The sequence below is a fragment of the Armigeres subalbatus genome, chromosome 2 (assembly GCF_024139115.2).
Source record: "Armigeres subalbatus isolate Guangzhou_Male chromosome 2, GZ_Asu_2, whole genome shotgun sequence".
Classification (NCBI taxonomy): domain Eukaryota; kingdom Metazoa; phylum Arthropoda; class Insecta; order Diptera; family Culicidae; genus Armigeres; species Armigeres subalbatus.
The window spans coordinates 99,295,316-99,320,294 of record NC_085140.1 but is presented as its reverse complement, the minus strand read 5'-3'; the positions used below and the strand labels follow the sequence as shown (position 1 = coordinate 99,320,294).

At 40.0% G+C, this 24,979-nt stretch overlaps 1 protein-coding gene and 3 long non-coding RNA genes across 4 annotated transcripts; all 4 read right to left on the bottom strand.

Annotated features, from left to right (window-relative positions):
- Window positions 1–1,010, bottom strand: LOC134214766 (uncharacterized). Its single transcript, XR_009979901.1, has 3 exons — window positions 417–1,010; window positions 287–350; window positions 1–221 (listed from the first exon to the last, which is right to left on the bottom strand). It is a non-coding gene; the product is annotated as an uncharacterized LOC134214766 (long non-coding RNA).
- Window positions 1,011–6,194: 5,184 nt separating this feature from the next.
- Window positions 6,195–10,226, bottom strand: LOC134209095 (uncharacterized). Its single transcript, XM_062685072.1, has one exon. The coding sequence runs from the start codon at window positions 10,224–10,226 to the stop codon at window positions 6,195–6,197; it is 4,032 nt and encodes a 1,343-aa protein (XP_062541056.1).
- A 2,906-nt stretch (window positions 10,227–13,132) lies between these two features.
- LOC134214765 (uncharacterized) lies at window positions 13,133–13,509 on the bottom strand. The gene is made up of 3 exons (XR_009979900.1): window positions 13,400–13,509; window positions 13,270–13,333; window positions 13,133–13,204 (listed from the first exon to the last, which is right to left on the bottom strand). It is a non-coding gene; the product is annotated as an uncharacterized LOC134214765 (long non-coding RNA).
- A 6,106-nt stretch (window positions 13,510–19,615) lies between these two features.
- On the bottom strand, window positions 19,616–20,541 carry LOC134214764 (uncharacterized). Its single transcript, XR_009979899.1, has 2 exons — window positions 19,921–20,541; window positions 19,616–19,797 (listed from the first exon to the last, which is right to left on the bottom strand). It is a non-coding gene; the product is annotated as an uncharacterized LOC134214764 (long non-coding RNA).
- Window positions 20,542–24,979: the final 4,438 nt, after the last annotated feature.

Here is a 24,979-nt window from a genome sequence, read left to right as displayed (position 1 = left end):
GTATTATTATATTCCTGTAACATTTTACAATATACGTATAGTTAGGTCCAAGATAGTTACTTTTACAATTAGTTTCAGTTCATTAAGTTATTTTGGCCAATTATCACTTACGTTTAGTTCCACCATGCAGGGTTCACGGAATAGGTACAGTCACAGTGTGTCGAATAGGCTAGGCGGTTACGGAATTCCTACTGATGATGCTTATGCATTAATATCTGTAACTAAATATCCGTACTAAACAACATCGTGGAGTACTTGTACATATTATTCAACTATTTTTAATTACCTTTGCATGTAGGTCTAGTGTATCGTAGGTTTAAGGTTAGAGATAATTCAGCTGTATACTTTTACTATTTAAGAGAAGAAAGTTTTCAATAATTTCAATTTAGCACTAATTCATAATAGACTATTATTACCTTTAACTTGAGCTATGTAAGTCAACCGAAGATGTAGAATATAGATTAAGTAGATTTCACTTTTTAGTTCGAGCTAACATTAAATGCCACGAGACGTTTCTATTGACGAGTGATATGTTTTTAATTATACTGTCGTGACCGGACGAGGTTTACCCGTAACGCTGGGTAGACACCTTTACGTGGTGTGTTACGGGGTAAGTTCTACCATGGTCACATTGCCAGCTACAGGCACATCCTGGCCCAACAAATACCTTCCCAATATCCAACTCCGTGGTACTTCTTCCTTCTCTCCCTAGTAACGGTACAGATAAGCGTGGCCAGGAATAGTTATTCTAATGATTTTGTCATTTTTGTCATAGATTGAAATTGAGGACTACACCCACCTTGATTTCTGATAGCAATCTAGACAGAGATTTCAAAGGAAACATGAGTATCACTAGTTTCCAGTCCACGAAATGATTTATAGTAATTTATTTATTTTCCATATTTCATTATAAGTAATTTTTCATATTTCATTATAATTATTTTTCATATTTTCAAATTTTATTTTTTTAAGTTTCCATATTTTTATAATTTTATATTTTTACATTTTTATTATTTTTTTAGTTACGTATTTCACACTTTCCTAATCTTACACTTTCATGTTTTATTATTTTTATGTCTTTAAATTTTCATATTATTTTGTTTTTATATTTTTATATTTTCATATTTCTTTAAATTTTACATTACACTTTCTTATTTGATATTTTATGTTTTAATATTTTTAAACTATTATATTTAATATTTTTGTATTTTCAGATTTATATAATTTCATGTTATTACACTTTCATATTATAATATTTTTATATTATCATATTTTCCATATTATATTTTTCCTATTTTTATACTTTTTATATGCTCACATTATGATGCATTTATATTTTTATATTCTCATACTTTCACATTTGTTATACTTGTATATGTTGATATTTTTATACTTTTGTATTTTTAAATTTAAAATTCCATATTTTAATCTTTTGTATATCCATATATGTGTATTTTCTATTTTCATCATTATATTTTAATGTTGTTATCATTTAATTTGCATATTCACATATTTCTATATTTTCATGTTTCCGGTATTTTTATATTTTATTTATTTATTTTTTTAAACATTTATATTTCCATGTTATATATTTTTGTGTTTCAATATTTTATATTATCTTATTTTCAGCTCTTCACATTGTCATATTTTCAAAATTTTATTCTTTAATATCATTTTTTATATTTTCAAATTTTCAATATTTTCATATTTTCACGTTTTTATGCTTTTTTGTACTAATATTTTTGTATCTTCATTTTTAATTTCTGTTTTCATATTTTTTATTTTCATATAGCAATTTTTATTTTTTTATATTATAAAATTTTCATATTTTCATGCATTTATATATTTATATTATTGTATTATGTACCTTTATATTTTCATGATTAAACATTTTCATAGCCCACTACAAAACATCCCAGGAAGGAAAGCTTCACAACTCACCATGTAACCTTTATGCAGACGACTTCCTGGCACATGACCTGCTATCTGATACTCATAACATTCTAAATAATAATTAAACTCTTTACAATTTCCAGCTTCTTCTTCAAGAGATGTACATCCCGAGTTAACTTCGGCTCCCAGTTGATGTTAAATTCTACAAATATATATAAAATTTAATATAATTTCTTATTATAATGTTATTCATTTCACTACATATTTATATACATACAACTACCAAAATAAGAACTTAAAAAGAACGCGGTGCGTATGGTACGGTATGTCCACGCATCCTTCAACCCCTGTAGATTCGTGATATGTATCACGTTGAAGTGACTACTTGAACACGATACATCTCGAAGAATCATCTCTGCGGCAAACACAACGCAGTGGGCCTGGCCGCTTTGACGTTTATGTCATACCACTGGTATGCTGTGAGCCTCAATATTGACAAGAAAAAATATTGGGCGTCATCTAACTCAATGATTTTCCAGGATGCTTTCTTTGTACTGGCTGCGTTTGTGTTCGATTAGATTAGATAGATTAGATACTGTCGTGACCGGACGAGGTTTCTAAGCTCGACCGTTCGCCGCAACAATACTCAGCAAACTGATTTCCGTCGTCGATTCGTTCTGACACGAACTCGAGAAAACCAAAAACATTTGTGCGTTACCATGGAGCTCAAATTAGCTCAATACACGTTGATTCGAGTTACTCCTTAAATGAGTGCATATCATTAGAACATATGTCAAATGCAGATTTCAAGGGATTGATGGTAATGGCATTTTGCTATCATAATTTTATCATAACATCTAATGCCAATCTTATCCACTACATTCTCCCCCTCCTCTACTCTTGAGGTGTTTTATTGCAAATTTCATTGAGGTACCCTCATTGCAAATATCTTTGATCCAAGACGAACATTATTAACCAATCCTTATGAATCAATCTTCGATTGAAAATATGGCAATCCAATACAAATCCCATCCAAATCCAATCCGCATCAAGTCCGAATTAAATCCAAATCCAATCCAAAATCAATCCGAATGCAGTCCAATCCAAATCCAATCCAAATTCAGATTCAATCCAATTCCAATCCAATCCAAAACCAACTCAAATCTAATCGAAAGCCAATCCAAATATGATCGAATCCAAATTCAATCCAAATCCAGATTCAATCCAATTCCATCCAATCCAAATCTAATCGAAATCAATCCAAATATAATCCAATCTTAATTCAATCCAAATCCTATCCAAATCCAACTCAAATTTAAATCCAAATCCAATCCGAATAAAGTCTAATCCAAATCCAATCCAAATTCATTCCAAACCAATCCAAATCTATTCGAAAGCCAATCCAAATATAATCAAATCCAACTCCAATCCAAATCCAATCCAAATCCAGATTCAATCCAATTCCAATCCAATCCAAATCTAATCGAAATCCAATCCAAATATAATCCAATCCAAATCTTATCCAAATTTAAATCTAACTCAAAATTAAATCCAAATAAAATCTAATCCAATTCAAATTCAATCCAAATCCAATCCAAACCCAAATCCAATCCAAATTCAGTCCAAAACCAATTTAAATAAAATCTAATCCAAATTCAATCCAAATCAAATCCAAATCAAATCCAAATCCTATCCAAATCCAATTTAAATTTAATTCAAATCCAATCCAAATCCAAAAAAAATCAATCCAAATCTTTTCGAAAGCCAATCCAAATATAATAGAATCCAAATCCAATCCAAGTCCAATCCAAATCCAATCCAAATTCAATCCAAATCCAATCCAAATTCAATCCAAAACCAATAAAAAAAAAATGTAATTCAAATTCAATCCAAATCAAATCCAAATCCTATCCAAAACCAATTCAAATTTAATTCAAATCCAATCATAATCCCATCTAAATCCAATCCGAATCCAGTCCGAATGAAATCCAAATCCAATCCAAAATCAATCCGAATGCAGTCCAATCCAAATCCAACTCCAATCCACATCCAATCCAAATACAAATCAAATCCAATCCAAATAAAATCTAAACCAAATCCAATCCAAATCAAATCCAAATCCTATCCAAATCCAATCCAAATTCAATTCAAATCAATCCAAATCCAATCAAAATCCAGATTCAATACAATTCAATCCAAAACCAATCCAAATCCAATCCAACTCCAATCCAAATACAAATCACATCCAATCCAAATTCAATCCAAATCAAATTCAAATCCTATCAAAATTCAATTTAAATCCAATCAAAATCCAGATTCAATACAATTCCAATCTAAATCCAATCAAAAATCAATCCAAATCCTATCCAAATCCAATCCAAATCCATTCCAAATCCAATCCAAATCCATTCCAAACCCAATTCAAATCCAATCCGAATCCAATCAAAATCCAATCCTAATCCAAATTCAATCCAAATCCAATACAATCACAAATCCAAAAATTCAATTCAAAACCAACCGAAATCCAATCCATATTCATTCCAATCTAAATCCAGTCCAAATAAAGAATAAAATTTAATCCAAATCTAATCCAATACAAAACTAATCCAAAACCAAACCAAAATTCGATTCAAATCAAATCAAAAATCCATTCCAACTCCAGTCCAATTTTTATTTTTCTCATTGTGGCATATTTTTTTTCAACCTCTGCCCTTCCGTTAGGGGACGCTAGCATTCCTCATTGTTCTTATTTGTTTTTCATTTTGCCTTTCATTTTTGCTTTCCTCAATGTGCCATCTTTTTTGCACCTTTCTTGTCACCCGGCCTACTCCTCTGCCCTTCCGTCAGGGAGCATACCGGAGACGCTAGCATTCCTCATTGTTTTTTTTTTGTTTTTCATTTTGCCAACTTTTTTGCCTTTAATTTTAGTTTTCCTCAATGTGCCATTTTTTTGCCCCTTTCTTGTCACCCGGCCTACTCCTCTGCCCTTCCGTCAGGGAGCCTACCGGAGACCGCTAGCATTCCTCATTGTTTTTTTTGTTTTTTATTTTGCCAACTTTTTGCCTTTAATTTTGTTTTCCTCAATGTGCCATTTTTTTGCACCTTTCTTGTCACCCGGCCTACTCCTCTGCCCTTCCGTCAGGAGCCTACCAGAGACGCTCGCATTCCTCATTGTTTTTTTTTTTTTTTTCATTTTGCCATCTTTTTTTTCCTTTAATTGTAGTTTTCCTCAATGTGCCTTTTTTTGCCCCTTTCTTGTCACCCGGCCTACTCCTCTGCCCTTCCGTCAGGGAGCCTACCGGAGACCGCTAGCATTCCTCATTGTTTTTTTTTGTTTTTTTATTTTGCCAACTTTTTTGCCTTTAATTTTTGTTTTCCTCAACGTGCCATTTTTTTGCACCTTTCTTGTCACCCGGCCTCCTCCTCTGCCCTTCCGTCAGGAGCCTACCGGAGACCGCTAGCATTCCTCATAGTTTTTTGTTTTTTATTTTGCCAACTTTTTGCCTTTAATTTTTGTTTTCCTCAATGTGCCAACTTTTTTTGCACCTTTCTTGTCACCCGGCCTACTCCTCTGCCCTTCCGTCAGGAGCCTACCAGAGACGCTAGCATTCCTCATTGTTTTTTTGTTTTTTATTTTGCCAACTTTTTGCCTTTAATTTTTGCTTTCCTCAATGTGCCATCTTTGTTTGCACCTTTCTTGTCACCCGACCTACTCCTCTGCCCTTCCGTCAGGGAGCCTACCGGGGACGCTAGCATTTTTATGTCATTTTTCATCTATTTCTAACAATGCCTTCCTTCCTTACCTGACCTCGATAACACCATATTCCGAAATTCCAGATAAAACAACAAACAACAATATTCCAACACTACCGGCTGCGTCATTGTCGTGACCGGACGAGGTTTCTAAGCTCGACCGTTCGCCGCAACAATACTCAGCAAACTGATTTCCGTCGTCGATTCGTTCTGACACGAACTCGAGAAAACCAAAAACATTTGTGCGTTACCATGGAGCTCAAATTAGCTCAATACACGTTGATTCGAGTTACTCCTTAAATGAGTGCATATCATTAGAACATATGTCAAATGCAGATTTCAAGGGATTGATGGTAATGGCATTTTGCTATTATAATTTTATCATAACATCTAATGCCAATCTTATCCACTACATATACAATACCTCCCCAACCTGTGACATCTATCCAACGATCTCGGGCGTGAGGTACGAAATATACCTACGTACGTTGGTGTGAGCAAATGGTGCATATTGGATGAGAAGGTGCGCATGTACGGCAGGGCCGTACTCAACACTCCCCCCGGGTACGACGATCCTCTGGTCGGCTTACAGTTCTTCGCGCCGTACATCCAGTACAGCCAGCTTGGCTACCGGACGCTCGAAAACTCCATTGGCAGTTCGTACGGTTGCTGATCTGGTTGTCCTTCTGATTAACGCTGGTTCCGATGACCTTACCCTTGGGCCAGCAATTACGGGGAAATTTCGGATCGACGATGATCACTATGTCGCCAATTGTGATCGGCTTTGTGTTCTCGTACCATCGTGTTCGTCGGGTGATCTCTGGCAAGTAGTCGGTGAGCCAGCGTTTCCAAAACTTGTTGGCCAGCTGCTGAGACATTCGCCAGGTTCTTCGTAGTGCAGCCACACTGTCGTCGAGGTCGCAAATTGGCTTAGTACCGTCTGATGACCCCAAAAGGAAGTGATTCGGGGTGAGAGCGGGAGCGGATTCGTCGTCGACCGGAACGTGTGTCAGTGGTCGAGAGTTGACGGTATGCTCAACCTCGGTCAACAGACTGCGTAGCACCTCATCGTTCGGTTTGTGTGGAGGGCGGATTGCCAGAAGATTTCGCTTAACTATACCGACCAGGCGCTCCCAGCTACCGCCCATATGTGGGGAAACTGGAGGGATGAACTTCCAGGTTGTCTCGCTGAACTCCTTCATCAATTTTTCATGGTTCAATACCGCCGCTGTTTCTCTCATCTCGCGACTCGCACCGATGAAACAGGTTCCTCGGTCACTATAAATCGTTTTAGGCGTACCTCGGCGTGCCACACAGCTTCGAAGACTCACGATGCATGAGTCGGTACTTAATGTGTGTACCACTTCTATGTGGATTGCACGAGTAGTCAAACATGTCACCAGCATTCCCCAACGTTTCTCTACTCGGCGGCCTACAACGACTTCCATCGGTCCGAAATAATCAACACCAATATGGGTGAATGGTCGAGTGAAGGCGTCGAGTCGCTCTGGAGGAAGATCGGCCATTATAGGTGGCTGTGGAGCAGCACGGAGATTCTTGCACTGTTGACAGTCATGACGTACCTTTGCATAGGTCGCTCGTAGTCGAGGTATGGAATATCTTTGTCGTAATTCATTGATAGCGGTCTCGTGATTTTGGTGGTTATATTTATTATGATAGTGGGCAATAATAAGTTTGGTGGTGTGGTGGTCACGTGGTAGGATTATCGGGTTCTTGGCCTCTTCGATGGCCGAAGCACAGGCACTAATTCTTCCGCGCATCCTCATCAATCCTTGGTTGTCTATCCATGGGATCAGCTTAAACAGTGAACTATTCTTGGGAATGTTTGCCGCTTTATGTAATGCAGCTATCTCGTCCGGGTAAGCCTCTCGTTGGGCTTGGCATATCAAGTAGCGTTCAGCAGCCTGCGTTTCGTCCGTGGACAATGGTCCGCAACGGATTGGGATTTTGTCAATCTTCCGGCGACAGTTTGTTGCGAAGCGATAAATAAATGCAGCTATTTTGGTCATTCGTTTCCAGCTGGAGACGTTGATTACTGGATCTGACACGGTAAAGTGGGTTAGCACACAGGGTCGCAGTTCGGTATCTGTCGTGCTACCTTTTGCAAGTTGACACGGCCAAGTTTCTTCTCGTTTCCGTAGAAAGTCCGGACCGTTGAACCATCTGGATTCAGGGGTCATGTCTGGGAGCTTCTCCCATTTCGTGCCGTCGTCAGCGACGTTCATCTTTGTCGGAACCCAACGCCATTGGTTTTGATTTGTTGTTTCCAGAATCTCGCTGACTCGGCAGGCGACAAATGGAGTATACCGCCGATGATCCGAGTTTATCCAGCAAATTACATCTCTGGAATCTGTATGATAGATCCGCTTGGTTACAGTGAAAGACAGGACCGCCTGGGAAAGTCTTGTACCAATAACTGCAGCCATGAGCTCGAGCCGAGGAATCGATAGATATTTTAAGGGAGCGACTCTTGTTTTGGCGGCGATCAAACAACATTGAATTGATTCATTATGTATGATGCGTAGGTAGCACGCTGCAGCCATACCGTTTTCGCTCGAATCAACGAATGTGTGCAATTGTGCATTATTATACCCGTATTCAGATAGAGAGAGAAAGCACCGAGGTATTTGTACCTGTTCAACCTGAGGCAAGATTTGCAACCAGCTTCGCCACTTAGCAAAGGTATTGTTGTCGATCTTTTCGTCCCACTGAATACCACTACGCCAGATTTCCTGCAGCAAAATCTTCAAGAACATAAGGAGCGGCGCGATGAGTCCAAGCGGGTCGAAGATCGTCATTAGGACCCGGCGAACCTCTCGTTTTGTAGGGTGGATGCTTCCTCGCCACAGGTCTCGATCGTAGCGGTTCCAGTTGATTTTAAAGGTGAATGCATCATCAGCTGTACTCCACCACATTCCCAAAACCTTTTCAGTCTCCATTTCTAAACAAAGGTTTAGGTTCTTTTCCTCGACGTTACTTCCACGTAGAGTTTTTAGGACACGTTGCGAATTGCTGGTCCAGTTACGGATTTCGAACCCACCCTGCGAGTGCACAAACTTGACGTCCTGGGCGAGATTGATTGCTTGCTCTTCTGTTTCCACACTCACCAACATATCATCTACGTAGTGTTGCTTCTCAATAACCTCTACGGCTGCAGGATATTCCTGGGTAAAGCGTTTTGCATTCGAGGTCATTACATAATGGGCGCTACTAGGGGAGCAGCAAGCACCGAATGTCATGACGCACATGACGTATATTGCTATCGTTCCGCTCTCGTCTCTCCAGTAGAACCGCTGACATTGTTGGTCTTCACTGCGAATCAACACTTGGTGAAACATTTCACGTATGTCACCTGTTAGGGCTATGTGATGCTCACGGAAACGGATCAATATAGAAAACAAGGAAGATAGATGGTCTGGACCTTTCAGCAGGACAGAATTCAACGATGTTCCGAATGCTTTGGCAGCTGCGTCCCACACGATTCTCACTTTTGCTGGCTTATTTGGGTTTGACACTGGGAATACTGGAAGATACCAAACACGTGGAAATGATTGACGTAACTCTTCATCGGATAGCTTCCGTATGTAGCCTTTGTTCAGATAGTCGGCCATTTTCTCCCTCAAAGTTTGAGCGAGCATTTCATCTTTCTGCATGCGTTTCTCGAGACACAGAAACCGCCGCAGAGCCATTGCTTTGCTATCCGGCAGCCTAATTGTATCGAAACGCCAAAGTAACCCGGTTTCGTAGCGTTCGCCTGTAAACTTGGTTTGCGATTGGAGAAGAGATCGCGCTCGTTGATCGTCGACGGAGAGGATGGCATCATTTGTTTTCATGATTCCTAGGCTATCGATAGCAAAGTATTCTTTGACAACCTGATGTAGATCCCCATCTGCTTTGTGATATTCCTCACAGGAACCTATGTGGTAGACGGAGTGCACTGGGCTGGTTGCAGCTTCTGAAATGCCTCCTCCACACACCGTCCAGCCTAGCCGCGTCTTAATAGCAATAGGGTCGTTGGGCTTGCCTTCGCGGCATTTGAGGGCAAGGCTGAGATGTTGGTTCTTTAGCCCGATTAGAATCCGTGGTCGAACGTTGAAGTATGAATCGACCGGAAGTCCTTTCAGGTGTGGGTACAACGATGATAACTCCTCAATGCTCATCGTCTGATACGGAAGTAGAAGCTCATTTACTGTACGCACGCCACTGATGGTGAAACTCTTGGATCCTTGTTGTACGCCGGCTATCTCCAACTCGATAACTCTTGACTTAACTTCTTGGCGCTGCGCACCACCGGTCCAATGCAGACACAGTGATTTAACTGCGCCTAATTCATCGGCTAACTCTTCGTCGAGCAACGTCAAATCGGAGCCGTCGTCGAGAAATGCATGAGTACGAATCGAACTGCTTTTCTCACGCAGCACTACTGGTAGGTAGCGGAACAATATGTCGCTTGACTTGGCTTGATGCGTGTGGCAACCGTAAGCTGTACAATTGGTTCCTGTACTGGGGGGTTGTGAGCTGTCGACTATCGGAGGCGCTATTGCGCGAGGTAAGGGCATCTCTGACGCACGCGATGTTAGCTGTTTTTGGTCGTTGTGCAGCAAAGCATGGTGCTTGAACTGACATCCATTCTTACCGCATAATTTGGCTCGGCATACGCCATGGTGACGGCAGAGACAACGGCGACATAGTGCAAACTCTCGTATTATAGCCCAACGTGAATCCCGACCAAGTTCCAGGAAGCGCTTGCATTTTTCAATTGTTCTGCAGGTTCCTGCACAAACGAGGCACTGCTCACTAGGAGTGAAAACCTTTCCGCTAGCGTCATTAGCTGTCAACGATGATGACGAATTGCTAACGACGTGTGCGTTTACGAATGCATTCCCTTTCTTTATTCCGCTTCTGTCACTTCGCACCGGTCTGGGATTCGAGATGCTCGATAGTCACTGTGCTAGCGGCCTCCGCGAGAGAGTAAATCCAGGTACTGAAAGCTGCTAAGTTTACTCCGGTTAGGGAAACCCTGTACTGTGCCCAATTCAGCTTGATTGTTGGAGGTAACTTGCCAACAAGCTGATGCTAGAGGGTTGTGTTGTACAAGTATTCATCCAGTCCGCAGGCGTCCACGGTCGCACAAAAGTTTTCCACGTTTACGGCAAAGTCTACTAGTGTCTCCAGTCTTTCTTCTCTAATGGCCGGCAGGAGTGAATTTTCTCAATAAGCGTGTGAACAATAGCTTCTGGCTGTCCAAACATCATTCTTAGAGTCCTTAGCACGCCGGGAACGTTGGAAGGGTGTACCAATCGGCTTTTCACGGCTTCGAAGGCTCGTCCCCGCAGACTCCTCTGCAACCGAAAAATGTTTTCATCGTTCGTGTATCCGCACATGGTCGTTGTATTGTTGAACGTCGCTATGAAAAGAGGCCAATCTTCAGGATTGCCGGAAAACTGGGGCAGATCCTTGGAAATTGCTTGGCGCGCCGCTAACTGTTTCTTGGTTAGCAAGCAGTTGTCTTCCTCGCGCTCCGGTAGGCGGTTGATTTGATGCGGGATGCCACGATGAATGCCACGTAGTTCGTTGTTGCTTTCACTGGGATGGCGGTAACCTTGGTTGACAGAGAGATTAGAGATGAGTTGCGGTAGATCAACGTTGCGATGAACGAGGTCCGGAATTGAACGAGGGGGATTAACGGTGAGATGAAAAGGATTGGTGATCAGCGATGGGCTCAGCTGCTAATTGTGAGTGGTTACTGGATTGCGCTTGAGGAAGCCATCCTTCCGTTATGTCCACTTCACTATTCGCATCCGATCCGCGTTCGCTAGCGATCTGCTCCAGTAGTTCGTACTTTCTTCTAGGTAAGCACGCTCCTGCTCCAGACGTTTCTCGTTCAGAGCCCGTTCTTCTTCCAGCTTCTGTAGCTTCAGCTTGGCGAGTGAACTATTAGACGCTCGACTATTGTGCGATAACACCGAATTCGCCTTTCCTGGTGGCTTCACCAGTATTCGCTCGCGGTGCTTCTGCATGCCTGTATTGACGATAACATTCACAGGCTTCTCTACTCCTCCTGGCAACTGCTGTTGGTCTTGATGGACTTGTTTGTACTCCTGGCCTTTCCCTTTCAACGATTTCTTTTTTCCGTCCTTCTTGTGCTCCTGTTGTCCTGTCTTGGCTGGATTCGACGACTTCGGGGTCAGCAGGTCACTTGGCTGGATGGAAGGGTCACCTTCTACTGCAACGCACTGTTTCTTCTTGGCTCCACCGCGGGAGTTACCGCCGTCGCTTGGATTCGGTTGATTTTCAGGCGCTTGAACCAGATTCATACAGTTTTCACAGCTCCACGGTTCACTTTCGATGGCTTGAGTCACTCCAACGCAGACAAAATGCGACCACTTAAGGCACTTGTCACATCTTACCATCTCTTCGTTGTCTTCTCCGCGGCAAATTCGGCACGAACGTCCAGGAAATGAAGCCTCCGGTTCTACCGTTTCGTCGGTGACCACCACTCTAACACCACCAATTGCACCACTTTCACTACCGCCGGCATTACTGCCTTTATTTGACCGAGCTTTGTTCGACATGACCGTATGCGACCGATTAGATTCGTTATTAAATTAAACGAATATAATAAAATGTTGGCCTTGCCAACTAATTGCACGAGATGATTTCCGATAAAATAACACCAAAGAGAACAACCGAATGAATGGGTATTACGTTCATTGATCAGAGTATTATTATATTCCTGTAACATTTTACAATATACGTATAGTTAGGTCCAAGATAGTTACTTTTACAATTAGTTTCAGTTCATTAAGTTATTTTGGCCAATTATCACTTACGTTTAGTTCCACCATGCAGGGTTCACGGAATAGGTACACTCAAAATAATTGTCACTTTAATTCCACTATAAAAAGTCATGTAGACTTTAAAAATCGAAACTTTCATCGGCCTTACTGGAATCAAATAAAACTTACTCAAATCACAAGTGCATCTTAATAAGAAATGTAGTGAAATTTATTAGAAAACATAGAAAATAATATCTATATATTCTTCCAGTGAATTCTACTTAAAATGAATGTATGAAAAATATATGAGTGGGGTTCTCAGAGCGAAATGTATGTTTATTAACAATCGCTAATAAAACATTTTGCAGAAGCATTATGAGAACGATTTGCAAAAAATATGTTCGAGTGTGAATTAATATTCTACTCCATTTTTTGAGCTCGTCCGCTTCTAGTGGACGGGATATCAACTACAGGGATACTATAGAAAAAAATTATCGAAGTTTCACTTAAAATTTAAGTATATGGCCGAACGAAAATTCACTTAAATTTTATTTTATTTTCTAGTGAATTAAGAATAATGAGTGCCATCACTAATGATTCATTTAACTTTTACACTCGAAACTACATGGAAAATATTTGCATATGTTTTCAAGTAGCTTCTAAGTGAAAATTATTTTGAGTGTACAGTCACAGTGTGTCGAATAGGCTAGGCGGTTACGGAATTCCTACTGATGATGCTTATGCATTAATATCTGTAACTAAATATCCGTACTAAACAACATCGTGGAGTACTTGTACATATTATTCAACTATTTTTAATTACCTTTGCATGTAGGTCTAGTGTATCGTAGGTTTAAGGTTAGAGATAATTCAGCTGTATACTTTTACTATTTAAGAGAAGAAAGTTTTCAATAATTTCAATTTAGCACTAATTCATAATAGACTATTATTACCTTTAACTTGAGCTATGTAAGTCAACCGAAGATGTAGAATATAGATTAAGTAGATTTCACTTTTTAGTTCGAGCTAACATTAAATGCCACGAGACGTTTCTATTGACGAGTGATATGTTTTTAATTATACAATACCTCCCCAACCTGTGACACCTATCCAACGATCTCGGGCGTGAGGTACGAAATATACCTACGTACGTTGGTGTGAGCAAATGGTGCATATTGGATGAGAAGGTGCGCATGTACGGCAGGGCCGTACTCAACAAATTCGTTCCAATTTGATTAGGTGGCAATCAGCTGCTGAGAGGAAGCAGAAAGAGCCATACTCTAAAACAGAGAGAATAGTCGTTTTATATAGTTTGATGAGGTCTTCCGGGTGAGCGCCCCACCAAGTTCCGGAGATAGAACGGAGAAAATGGATCCTTCTTCGGCATTTATCTAACAAATAGTCAATTTGTGTTTTCCAGGTACACTTGGAATCAAAACAGACCCCAAGGTATTTAGAAGATAAAGATTGGTTTATGTCATCTTTCAACAGCTTTAGTTTCAGTTGAGCTGGGTACCGCTTCTTAGTAAACACTACCAATTGAGTTTTTTGCGGAGAGAACTCGATCCCTAAATGTCTGGCCCAAACAGTCAGATTATTTAGGGAATTTTGCAATGGTCTTTGCAGGACATTTGCACATGAACCTCTTAGGGAGATCACGGCATCATCTGCAAGTTGTTTAAGCGTGCATTGTCCTTCCAAACAATTGTCAAAATCTTTAACATAGAAATTGTAAAGCAAGGGACTTAAACATGATCCTTGGGGAAGGCCCATGTAGCTATTTCTGGAAGTTGTCAGAGTGCCGAGAGTAAAGTTCATGTGTACAAGAACAACAAATTGTACAAGAAATTATTCCAAATAACGGGCAATCCACTACTGTGCAAATTTTCCGACAGTACTTCTATGGAAACAGAATCAAAAGCGCCCTTAATATCCAAGAAAACTGAAGCCAGTTGCTCCTTGTGCGCATAGGCCAGCTGTATATCTGAAGAGAGCAACGCTAGACAATCATTTGTTCCTTTACCTTTTCGAAAACCGAATTGAGTATTTGACAGTAATGCATTTTGCTCGACCCAATGGTCAATACTTGAAAGGATCATTTTCTCCAATAATTTCCTCATGCATGATAGCATGGCAATCGGTCGGTATGAATTGTGATTAGACGCTGGTTTCCCAGGCTTTTGAATAGCTATTACTTTGACCTGTCGCCATTCAGGTGGCACAATGTTGTACTCCATGAAACAGTTGTACAGGTCGAGTAATCGTCTTTTTGCGACATCTGGGAGATTTTTTAGAAGATTGAATTTGATGTTATCGCATCCCGGAGCAGAGTTATTCGATGAAAGAAGAAACATAGAAAGTTCCAGCATTGAGAATGGTCCACCCAAAGAACCGGGTTCAGTGATTGATTCTCGAAATAGCGGTTCTGCTGGTACGGAATCTGGACAGACCTTTTTTGCGAAGTTGAATATCCATCGATTGGAGTATTCTTCACTCTCGTTGGTGAAAGTGCGGTTCCGCATGTTGCGGGCCGTTTTCCAAAGTGTTGTCATTGAGGTTTCTCGCGATAGTCCCTCGACAAAACGTCGCCAGTAGCTACGTTTTTTAGCCTTGAGAAGATTTTTGAGCTTTCTTTCAAGCCTCAAATACTCTTCGAAAAGCTCGGACCTTCCGTGTTTACGGAAAGCCTTGAAGGCATCAGATTTCTCGGAATACAACTTAGTACATTCATCATCCCATCCAGGAGTGGATGGTCTTCTTATGACAGATGTACTTGGAACGCGTCGTTTCTGAGCTTCTAGTGCGCTTTTTTGAATCAACTCGGTAAGGAATCGATATTCATCCAGTGGTGGCAGAATATCAGTTGATTCAATACCAATTTCCACCGCCGATGCAAATGTTTGCCAGTCAATGTTTTTCGTGAGGTCGAAAGGAACATTAACTGGCACTGATTGTTGATGGCCGCTTTTGATTGTGGTGACTATCGGCATGTGGTCACTACCATGGGGATCTTGGATTACCTTCCACGTGCAATCTAATGATAGTGAATTAGAGCATAAAGACAGATCTATTCGACTTTCCTGACCTTGAGGTCCTATTCGAGTTACTTCGCCTGTGTTCAAAATATTCAAGTTGAAATCGTCGCACAAATCATAGAAAATAGGCGCTCTGTTATCGTCTCTAGTTTCGCCTCATTCAATACCATGTGCATTCATATCACCCAGTATTAAAACTGGGGATGATAAAAGAGAGACTGCGCTCCAAAGATGCCGACGATTAAGTGAGGCATTTGGGGGAATACACACTGAAGCTATGCAAAGGTCTTTATTCTTTACATTTACTTGGCAAGCGACGATTTCTAAACCATTAACAGTCGGAATGGGAATTCTGTAGAAAGTGTGACATTTTTTGATTCCCAAAAGAACGCCACCATAATGATCATTTCGATCTTGGCGAATAATGTTAAAATCGTGGAAGTTGATTTCATCTTCAGAGGAAAGCCATGTTTCACAGTGTGCAAATATATCGCAATCGGAGTTGCGAATTAAAAACTTAAACACGTCCAATTTATGTTTCAGACTATGACAGTTCCACTGCAGCACAGTGATTGTATCTTGTATGACCGTATTATACATCGAAAGATACAAGTCCTGCAAGAAGGGGCCATGAAACAGTCAATTGCTTCAGATAACTTTCAACTGTTGGAATAAAGAGGTCAATGATTGGCCTCAATGAATTCGGAATGTTGAATAAGTTCAAAATACGACCCACAAGGTCCTTAAAGGATATCAACCTTCGCTTGGACGAGATTCTTTTTTTGGAAGTGCGAGTAGCGGTATTCTGTTCAGGGATATTCCTTGACTGATGTTTCTTTGTAACATCACTTTTAGGCAATGGCGGGAATGTCTTACTGCAACATGGGTCAAAAGGAGCAGTATAGACAGGCTGCTTCGGAATTTTAAATAATCCCCCATTGTAGTATTCAGAGTAAGCGGCTAATGATTTTAGTTTGTATAAGTGATTCTAGATTATGAATTAATTCTGCTATTGCGGATAGTACATTAAACATAAGCAATCAAATATACCAAACGTGAAATCACATATTTCGCGTGCCGCAATTTACCGTACAATGTTACAAGTTTTACATTAGACTTGATTCGAACTCTCAATAATTTTGCATATGCACTAATCACGATAGAGAAAGAATCTGTGCATGATTGAGTGCATGATTGTGCAGTGTGAGATGGTGTTGGTAGCGCCATCGGGTTGAGTAGCAACGAAGAAGATTGCACCGTTAGTTTGTTGTCGAATTTTAAAACGAACAGTCGCACCGCTCTTCAACGGCGGATTCCATTCAGCCGTTTTCGGCTGGAATACGACATGTCGCAGTCGGTAGTGTTTGGTTTTATATTTGTAACTAGCGCATGAAAATGGTGCTTGCCACATCCATTAATGTGCTAGTTACTAAATGGTAAGTATGCTCTCATGTTGTGGATTTCGGAGCGAGCAGGTCTCCGAAATCATAGAAAAAAAATACCGAAGCGAGCAGGTCTTCGAGTGTTGAATAAAACATGATCCCGGAGCGAGCAGGTCTCCCGAGGATAGAATAAAAGATACCGGAGCGAGCAGGTCTCCGAGGCATTTTTTTTTGTTTATTCCGGAGCGAGCAGGTCTCCGAGGCATTTTTTTTGTTTATTCCGGAGCGAGCAGGTCTCCGAGGCATTTTTTTGTTTATTCCGGAACGAGCAGGTTTCCGAGGCATTTTTTGTTTATTCCGAAGCGAGCAGGTCTCCGAGGCATTTTATTTTGTGAATGCGATTAGAACTCCGAGGCATGTTGACGTCGAACTACGTCTGTGACCACTTTGCAAATGCGAAGCAGGATTCCACACTCAAAATAATTGTCACTTTAATTCCACTATAAAATGTCATGTAGACTTCAACAATCGAAACTTTCATTCGCCCTAATGGAATCAAATAAAACTTACTAAAATCACAAGTGCATCTTAATAAGAAATGTAGTGGAATTCACAAGAAAACATTGAAAATAATATCTACATACTTTTCTAATGAATTCTACTCAAAATGAATGTATGAAAAATATATGAGTGGGGTTCTCAGAGCGAAATGTATGTTTATCACCTATCGCTAATGAAACATTTTGCAAAAGCATTATGAGAACGATTTGCGAAGCAAAATGTTGGAGTATGAAATAGTTTTGAACTCCTATTTTTGCCCTCGTCCGCTTCTAGTGGACGGGATACACATCACTAATAGGAATATTATAGAAAAAAATTATCAAAGTTTCACTTAAAATTTAAGTACATGGCCAAACAAAAATTCACTTAAATTTTATTTTATTTTCTAGTGAATTAAAAATAATGAGTGCCATCACTAATAAATCATTTAACTTCTACATCCGAAACTACATGGAAAATATCTGCATATGTTTTCAAGTAGCTTCTAAGTGAACATTATTTTGAGTGCAAGACATTTTGTGTTCATTCCGTAGACGTAGGACTACGACTGTGTATTCTATAGAGGAGTACACTTTGCGAATGTGAAGGACTCCGAGGCATTTTCGCGTTTATTCCGGAGCGAGTAGAACTCCAAGGCATGTTGGAGTAGGGGTTCGTCTGTGTATTCAAAAGAAGAGTACACTTTGAACATGCAAAGCAGGATTCCAAGGCATTTTGTGTTCATTTCTGAGCGAGAAAACATCAGAGACATTTTGACGTAGGACTGCATCTGGGTATTCTATAGAGGAGTACACTTTGCGAATGCAGACTCCGAGGCATTTTTTTGTGAATGTGAGTAAAACTCCGATGCATGTTGACGTCGAACTACGTCTGTGGCCACTTTGCAAATGCGAAGCTGGATTCCAAGACATTTTGTGTTCATTCCGTAGACATAGGACTTCGGCTGTGTATTCTATAGACGAGTACACTTTGCGAATGTGAAGGACTCCGAGGCATTTTTTTTGTTGATTCCGGAGCGAGTGCACTGAACCAAATCACCCGCCAATTAATGAATGAAAAATCATTCAGCGATCTGTAATGTCGATACTTACTCATATTGAATGATATATCCATTTGGATGATTTACTGCTCGAATCTGATATACAATCATTAAGGCGTTGAATGCAAATATGACGAATAATAGCTTACTTTGCATTCAAACTCTCTCTATAGCTAATTTCAGTCGTGGACAGTATGATAATTCGTTGCATCCTCATTATACGAAAATCATCCATTTGAGAATTCAGATTCTTGAAACGCAAAAGGCTGGGTAATTTTAGAAAGAGCTTTCGCAATTTGGTAATTTTTTTCTTACATAATATTTAAGAAAACGCCATCAAAAAAGCATCAAATGATTGGCTGCTTCTTTTTAAATTGTGCCGATATTATTGAAGATCATCTATAACTAAATATTTACAGGCAAACATTTTCCATTGCAGATAACTGTTGCAAAAATGCTTGCTCGCATCATTGGATCACCAACGTAAATTTTCTGTTGGATTTCTTTTCCGGCGGTTCACAATTGCGGTTCGGCGTATAATGTATCATACCAACCTGCTTGTTGTCGATTTAGATTAGATCTGTGCGTTTGTATATTTTGCAATGAGGCTATGTACCAGGGAAACTAAATGTTATTTTCTATTTCTAGATAATACCATCAACAACGATCTTACGATAAAATGGCCGTACAAAAGGCTGGCGAAGTTTCTGGCAATCAATGGAAGTGGCCCGACCATTGCAAACCACGGTTGTATGGATTCCATTTCAAAATATCGCTCACTGGGAGAGCTAAAAGGAATGGTGGTTTTAGTATGTATTTTTCTATTAGCAGTGCACAGAAAGAAAAATCATTAGTAAAGTTAAGAAAAACATTGGTTAAAATAAAAAGTTGCGTTGGTTCTTTTTCGTAGAGAGTTGGTTATGTTCAAAATAAAAGTATGAAAACTTTTGCAACTACCATGGGTTAAAAGCTGCTTACCACTCTAAATTTAATAGTTTGAACTTTCAAATTAAAATTGTAGAAATGTCAATACAAAATTATCACACTTCTGGAAGCAGCATGTGTAAAATTTTAATTCAGAGATTTTTCATTCTTAAAATCCCTCTACCCACCATCTATCGTTTCTTTCAAACCTAATAAAATCGTATTAAATAGCTTTTAATGTTTAATTGCATTTTCAGAATTATTTTGTACTACACGTTACAGCTACGTCTAAAATGCAAAGGTGGCCGCTTCGGAGAAATACAGTTACTCATCGGAGTGCACGTCGTTAGCATGTGGAGATACTGCGCCATCTTTCTTGTCCGCCAGAAGTTCCGACTCATGCGAATTATCTGCAAGGCAAAAAAAGAAAATCTCTCATAAGTATTTATCGTGATGTGTTCCGTTATTTCAACGCTGTTTTAATTAGAATTAGTGAACACTGGCACTGCTTTTATAATTAGGAAAATATCTACCTTCTTGGTTGGCAAAGGCAATCGAATACAACCGAAAAAGCAATATTGGGTTGCAAAAACAAATCCGGAATTTTGCATGTTGACAGATTCACTGTTTTCGTTGTGATGCTTTGCGTGCGACTGTGCGGGGGAAAGACGAGAGTGAAAAATATGATAGGCACTATGAGTGTTAATATGACAATAAAATAAATAGGCATTACCACAATTTTAAAACTTGGATGGCTAAAATAGTTTATAATTGAGCTGGCAAATAAATGGATTTGAATGGTATTTGTAGAGCTAATATTTATTTATTGATAACGAAATTGATGTAGAACAGTAAGTTTTATACCTATGACCTAGCCTATGACTTAATTCATTTTGAACTCAATTGATTTCATTTGTTGCTTTTTTGCCACACGATGTACCATAGTGCCAATTCGAAAATATATTCTTCTTCTTCTCTGTTTTTTCAGAACTTTTTGTTGACAGTTGAACAGTTTTTTGATAGTTTAACAGTTTTTGAAATTGAAAAGATGAACTTTTAAAATTACACTCAGGAAAGTAAACAAACACTTTTGAATGAAATGCATAACTTTCTTTTATTGTTATTTCACTTTTAATTTTAAGAAAATTTGCAACTTTTTCGATTAAAAGTGCATAATTTTTAAAGGTACAATTTTATTTTTTTCTGTGTGGTGTCTTTCAGGCCCAGACACTTTGTTCTTTAAATAGTGTTGTTCCAAAGTTCCGAGTTCCGAGCCCCAAAATGTTTTATTTTATAAAACGTCCTGATAATAATACAAACCTTCGATATTCGATATTCTAAGGCACAAAAATAAAGTTTATACACATAAACATGAGATTTGATATAGTTTTATGTTTCTTGATTTTTTGATTAAAAACATTCTCATTTGCTATGCCAAACTTCCTCCTCATTCTAATCGATTTCAATTCGTCTAGCGAATGGTAACCGTTTAATTTTTGGATGAAATTCAGCCACTTATTCATTTGTTTTGATTATCATCTGAATGATTATACATTTTTTTGTGGATGACAATCATATAACTTTTTTTCGATTTGGTATATGATTAGCTGAATGGTGGTTTTCTGGAAATCGTCTTATTTTAGTTATGGGGCTTGGATGAGGCAAAAATCATTCTATAACTAGCGGAACTATTCGTTCAGTGTGGAAATCCGAGGCATTTTTACGTAGGACTACGTCTGGGTTTTCTATAGAGGACCACACTTTGCGAATACAGAGCAGGTGTCCGAGATTTTTTTTGTTCATTCCGGAGCGGGTAAAACTCCGAGGCATGTTGACGTAGGATTACGTCTGTAGAGTACATTTTGTGAATGCGAAACAGACCGTCGAGGAATTTTCGTGTTTACTCCGGAGCGAGTAAAACTTCGATGCGGGGCTACGTCTGTGTATTCAACAAAAAAAGTTTACTTTGAAAATGCAAAGCAGGACTCCAAGGCATTTTGTGTTCATTCCGGAGCGAGTAAACATCAGAGACATTTTGACGTATTACTGCATCTGGGTAGTCTATAGAGGAGTACACTTTGCGAATGCATTGCAAGATCCCGAGACATTTTTTGTTTCTTTTTCGGAGCGAGTAGAACTTCGAAACATGTTGACGCTGGACTACGTCTGTGTATTATGTGGAGGCATTTTCGTGTTTATTCTGAAGCGAGTAGAACGCCGAAGCATATTGACGTAGGACTACGTCTGTGTATTCTACACAAGAGTACACTTTGTGAATGTGAAGCACTCCGAGGCATTTTTGTTTATTCCGGATCGAGCAGAACTCCGAGGCATGTTGACGTATGCCTACGTCTAGGTATGCTATAGAGGACCTCTGCGAATACAGAGCACGACTCTGAGAAAATTTGTGTTTATTCCATTTTGTGTTCATTCCGAAGTGATTAAAAAAAATTGGCATTTTGACGTAGGAATACGTCTGTGTGTTCTATGGAAGAGTTCACTTTGCGAATGTGAAGGACTCCAAACCATTTTTGGTTATTCCGGAGCGAGTATAACTTCAAGGCATTTTGAGGTAGGACATCGTTTGTGTATCCTATAGAAGAGTATACTTTGCGAATGCAGAGCAGGATTCCGATGCAACTCCAAGACATGTTCGTCTGGGTATTCTATAGAAGACCACACGAATGCAGAGCAGGACTCCGGGACAATTTTGTTCGTTCCGGAGCGAGTAGAACTCCGAGACATGTTGACGTAGGATTCCGTCTGTGGCTTCTATGAAGGAATACATTTTGCAAATGGACTCCGAGGCGTTTTTTATTTATTCCAGAGTGAGTAAAACCCCAAAGAATGTTGACGTAGGACTACGTTTGCAAGTTCTATAGAGGATTGCTCTTTGCGAGTACCAAGCAGGACTCCGGGCATTTTTTGTGTATTCCGAATTGTGCAAGAGCAAGTAGAATTCCGAAAAAAAAATTAAAATGTGACCCACAATCATTATTAGTTTTAGCAAACATATGACGGTACTTAACATATCAAGTTTGTTCTTCTTTGCACTAGATGTTGATGGTACTACAATATTAAGAATTGTTTTAATTTATTTTGAAGCAATTTGGGTATGATTTTTCTTTATAATGAAATGTTTATAAAATTGAAATCATATTCTTACAAAGTTCAAAGAGTAGGGAAGGAGAAAGATGTAGTATTCAGAGTAAGCGGCTAATGATTTTAGTTTGTATAAGTGATTCTAGATTATGAATTAATTCTGCTATTGCGGATAGTACATTAAACATAAGCAATCAAATATACCAATCGTGAAATCACATATTTCGCGTGCCCCAATTTACCGTACAATGTTACAAGTTTTACATTAGACTTGATTCGAACTCTCAATTTTGCATATGCACTAATCACGATAGAGAAAGAATCTGTGCATGATTGTGCAGTGTGAAATGGTGTTGGTAGCGCCATCGGGTTGAGTAGCAACGAAGAAGATTGCACCGTTAGTTTGTTGTCGAATTTTAAAACGAACAGTCGCACCGCTCTTCAACGGCGGATTCCATTCAGCCGTTTTCGGCTGGAATACGACACCCATTACCATCAGATTTAGGCAAGCTTCTAGGGATGATTTTTGTTTTCTTCCGGCGCAATCCCGGGGAAGACAGTTTCTTCCTCTTTTCGGGTACGTGTACCTCCGCAGAATCATCCATATCGGCTACGTCAGAGTCCGATTCGTATATGGAAATGACATCATAAAAATCACTTACTTGAACAGCAGCTGAAATAGCAGCCGTTGCGTTGGCAGTTGCGGATGTGTCTTGCGACTTCACCATTTCTGCATACGACTGCTTAGAGCACTGTACTAACGAACGCTTAACTTTTTGGGTGCGCTTTTTGTACATCGGGCATTCTTGCAAACCATGGGGAGGGTCCATGCCACAATAAGCGCACTTTGTAACTTGTTGTTGGCAGGACTCCTCCCTATGCTTTTCAAAACATTTGCCACAACGGGGCTTGTTGTCGCAAAACTCGGCAGTGTGCCCCAACTGTTTGCAGTTGGTACAATTGAAAACTCCGGGTACAAAAAGACGCACCGGAAACAACATATTTTCGATATCTACATATTTTGGGAGTATCGAACCGGCAAACGTTACCCGTAGCGAACCTGACTTCGAATTTACTTTTTTACCATCTACCATAGCTGCTGAATGCAATTCCTTGCAGTCCAGAATATCCACGGTAGACTGCAGGGCATTCTTTAAACGGCCTTTTCCTGCAAGTACATCCTTGCAAGTCAGGCTCGCTGTGGTAATTACGCCTTCAATCTCGACCTCCCGCGAGGGGACGTAAACCAAATATTCCACATTATAGTTCTGGTCTTTTGCGATAGCATTTGCATCCTGGTATGTAGGTGCGGTTACACGTAGTTTGTTCCGATTGATCTGATGAAAATCAGTTTTCGGAAAACGACGCGTCAAGTCACGTTTGATTCCTAAGAAATCAATACTTTTCACTTTCTGCCGAAAGTAAACAACCCAGGGACCAGGGTAAATTTATTTAAGAAAAAAATATTTTTTCGGACCAGGCTAATGCCCACTCTTTCTGCACTGTCCGATTCTTTCTGTCGAGAAAAAAGTGTACCCAACTCCACCGCATGCAAACAATACAAAGCGAATAGGTATTTAGCCGTTTTGTTGCTGCCTTTGTAGGTGCCTACGACCGTCGTCGTACGGGGATGGATGATGCTCTATCCGAATGCTGATATTCACGGCGCTGTAATGATTACCGGTTGGTAATTTACCAATTACAGCCCGCTTCCTTCTGGTCGCCAGGAATTCACCTTGCGAAACTTCGGTGCCGGTGCGGTGGCAAAGTAAACTTAAAAAGCACTTGATCGAGTTCGCGTGAAGAGATCCAAACTAAATGCGTCTGACTCGTTCCGATGCGACACAGGGAATGATGGTCTCCCTGCTTGCTGCAATGCATGCAAAGATAACCATGAGATCATAAAGGCGACTATTCCAGCCATTCCATTGATTGGCAATTGATTCCAGGATTGAGCCACGCTGAAGACCTGCAGGCTATGCGGGGCGATGAAAAGCTCACTGACCTAGGTGAGGATACCAACTGTATCCGTAGACCGCAGACGATCGAGATGATCCTCGTCCTGTAGCGGGATGAATAGCGGAAGAATAGCGAAAACAATATTCAACAGAGAACCAGATAGGGACCGGCGACTTCGACTTGCGCAGCAGAGCTCTGTGTATAAAAAGTTGGGCAGAAGATGTACTGGGTGATGGGGTTCGGGTTAGAGCCCTATGCCAAGTAGAGGTCGTCCAGTGGCGTGTCCTGGACGAAATACCCGAAGCCGGAGACCTGGTGGCCTGAGAGATCAATGTGGTGTAGAAATTCAGGTACCGCGATTTGGTTGCGGAAGGTTGAATCTGGAATGCAGGTTGCATCATTCCAGGTACCTCTGACTGAAACCAGAAAGGTGCTGGATCAGGCCAAGCATAAACCAACAATCTTAGGCCTGCTTTAAGTGCTTCGGTTTCGGATACAAGTCGTATGACTGTAAAGGTCCTGATCGGAGTA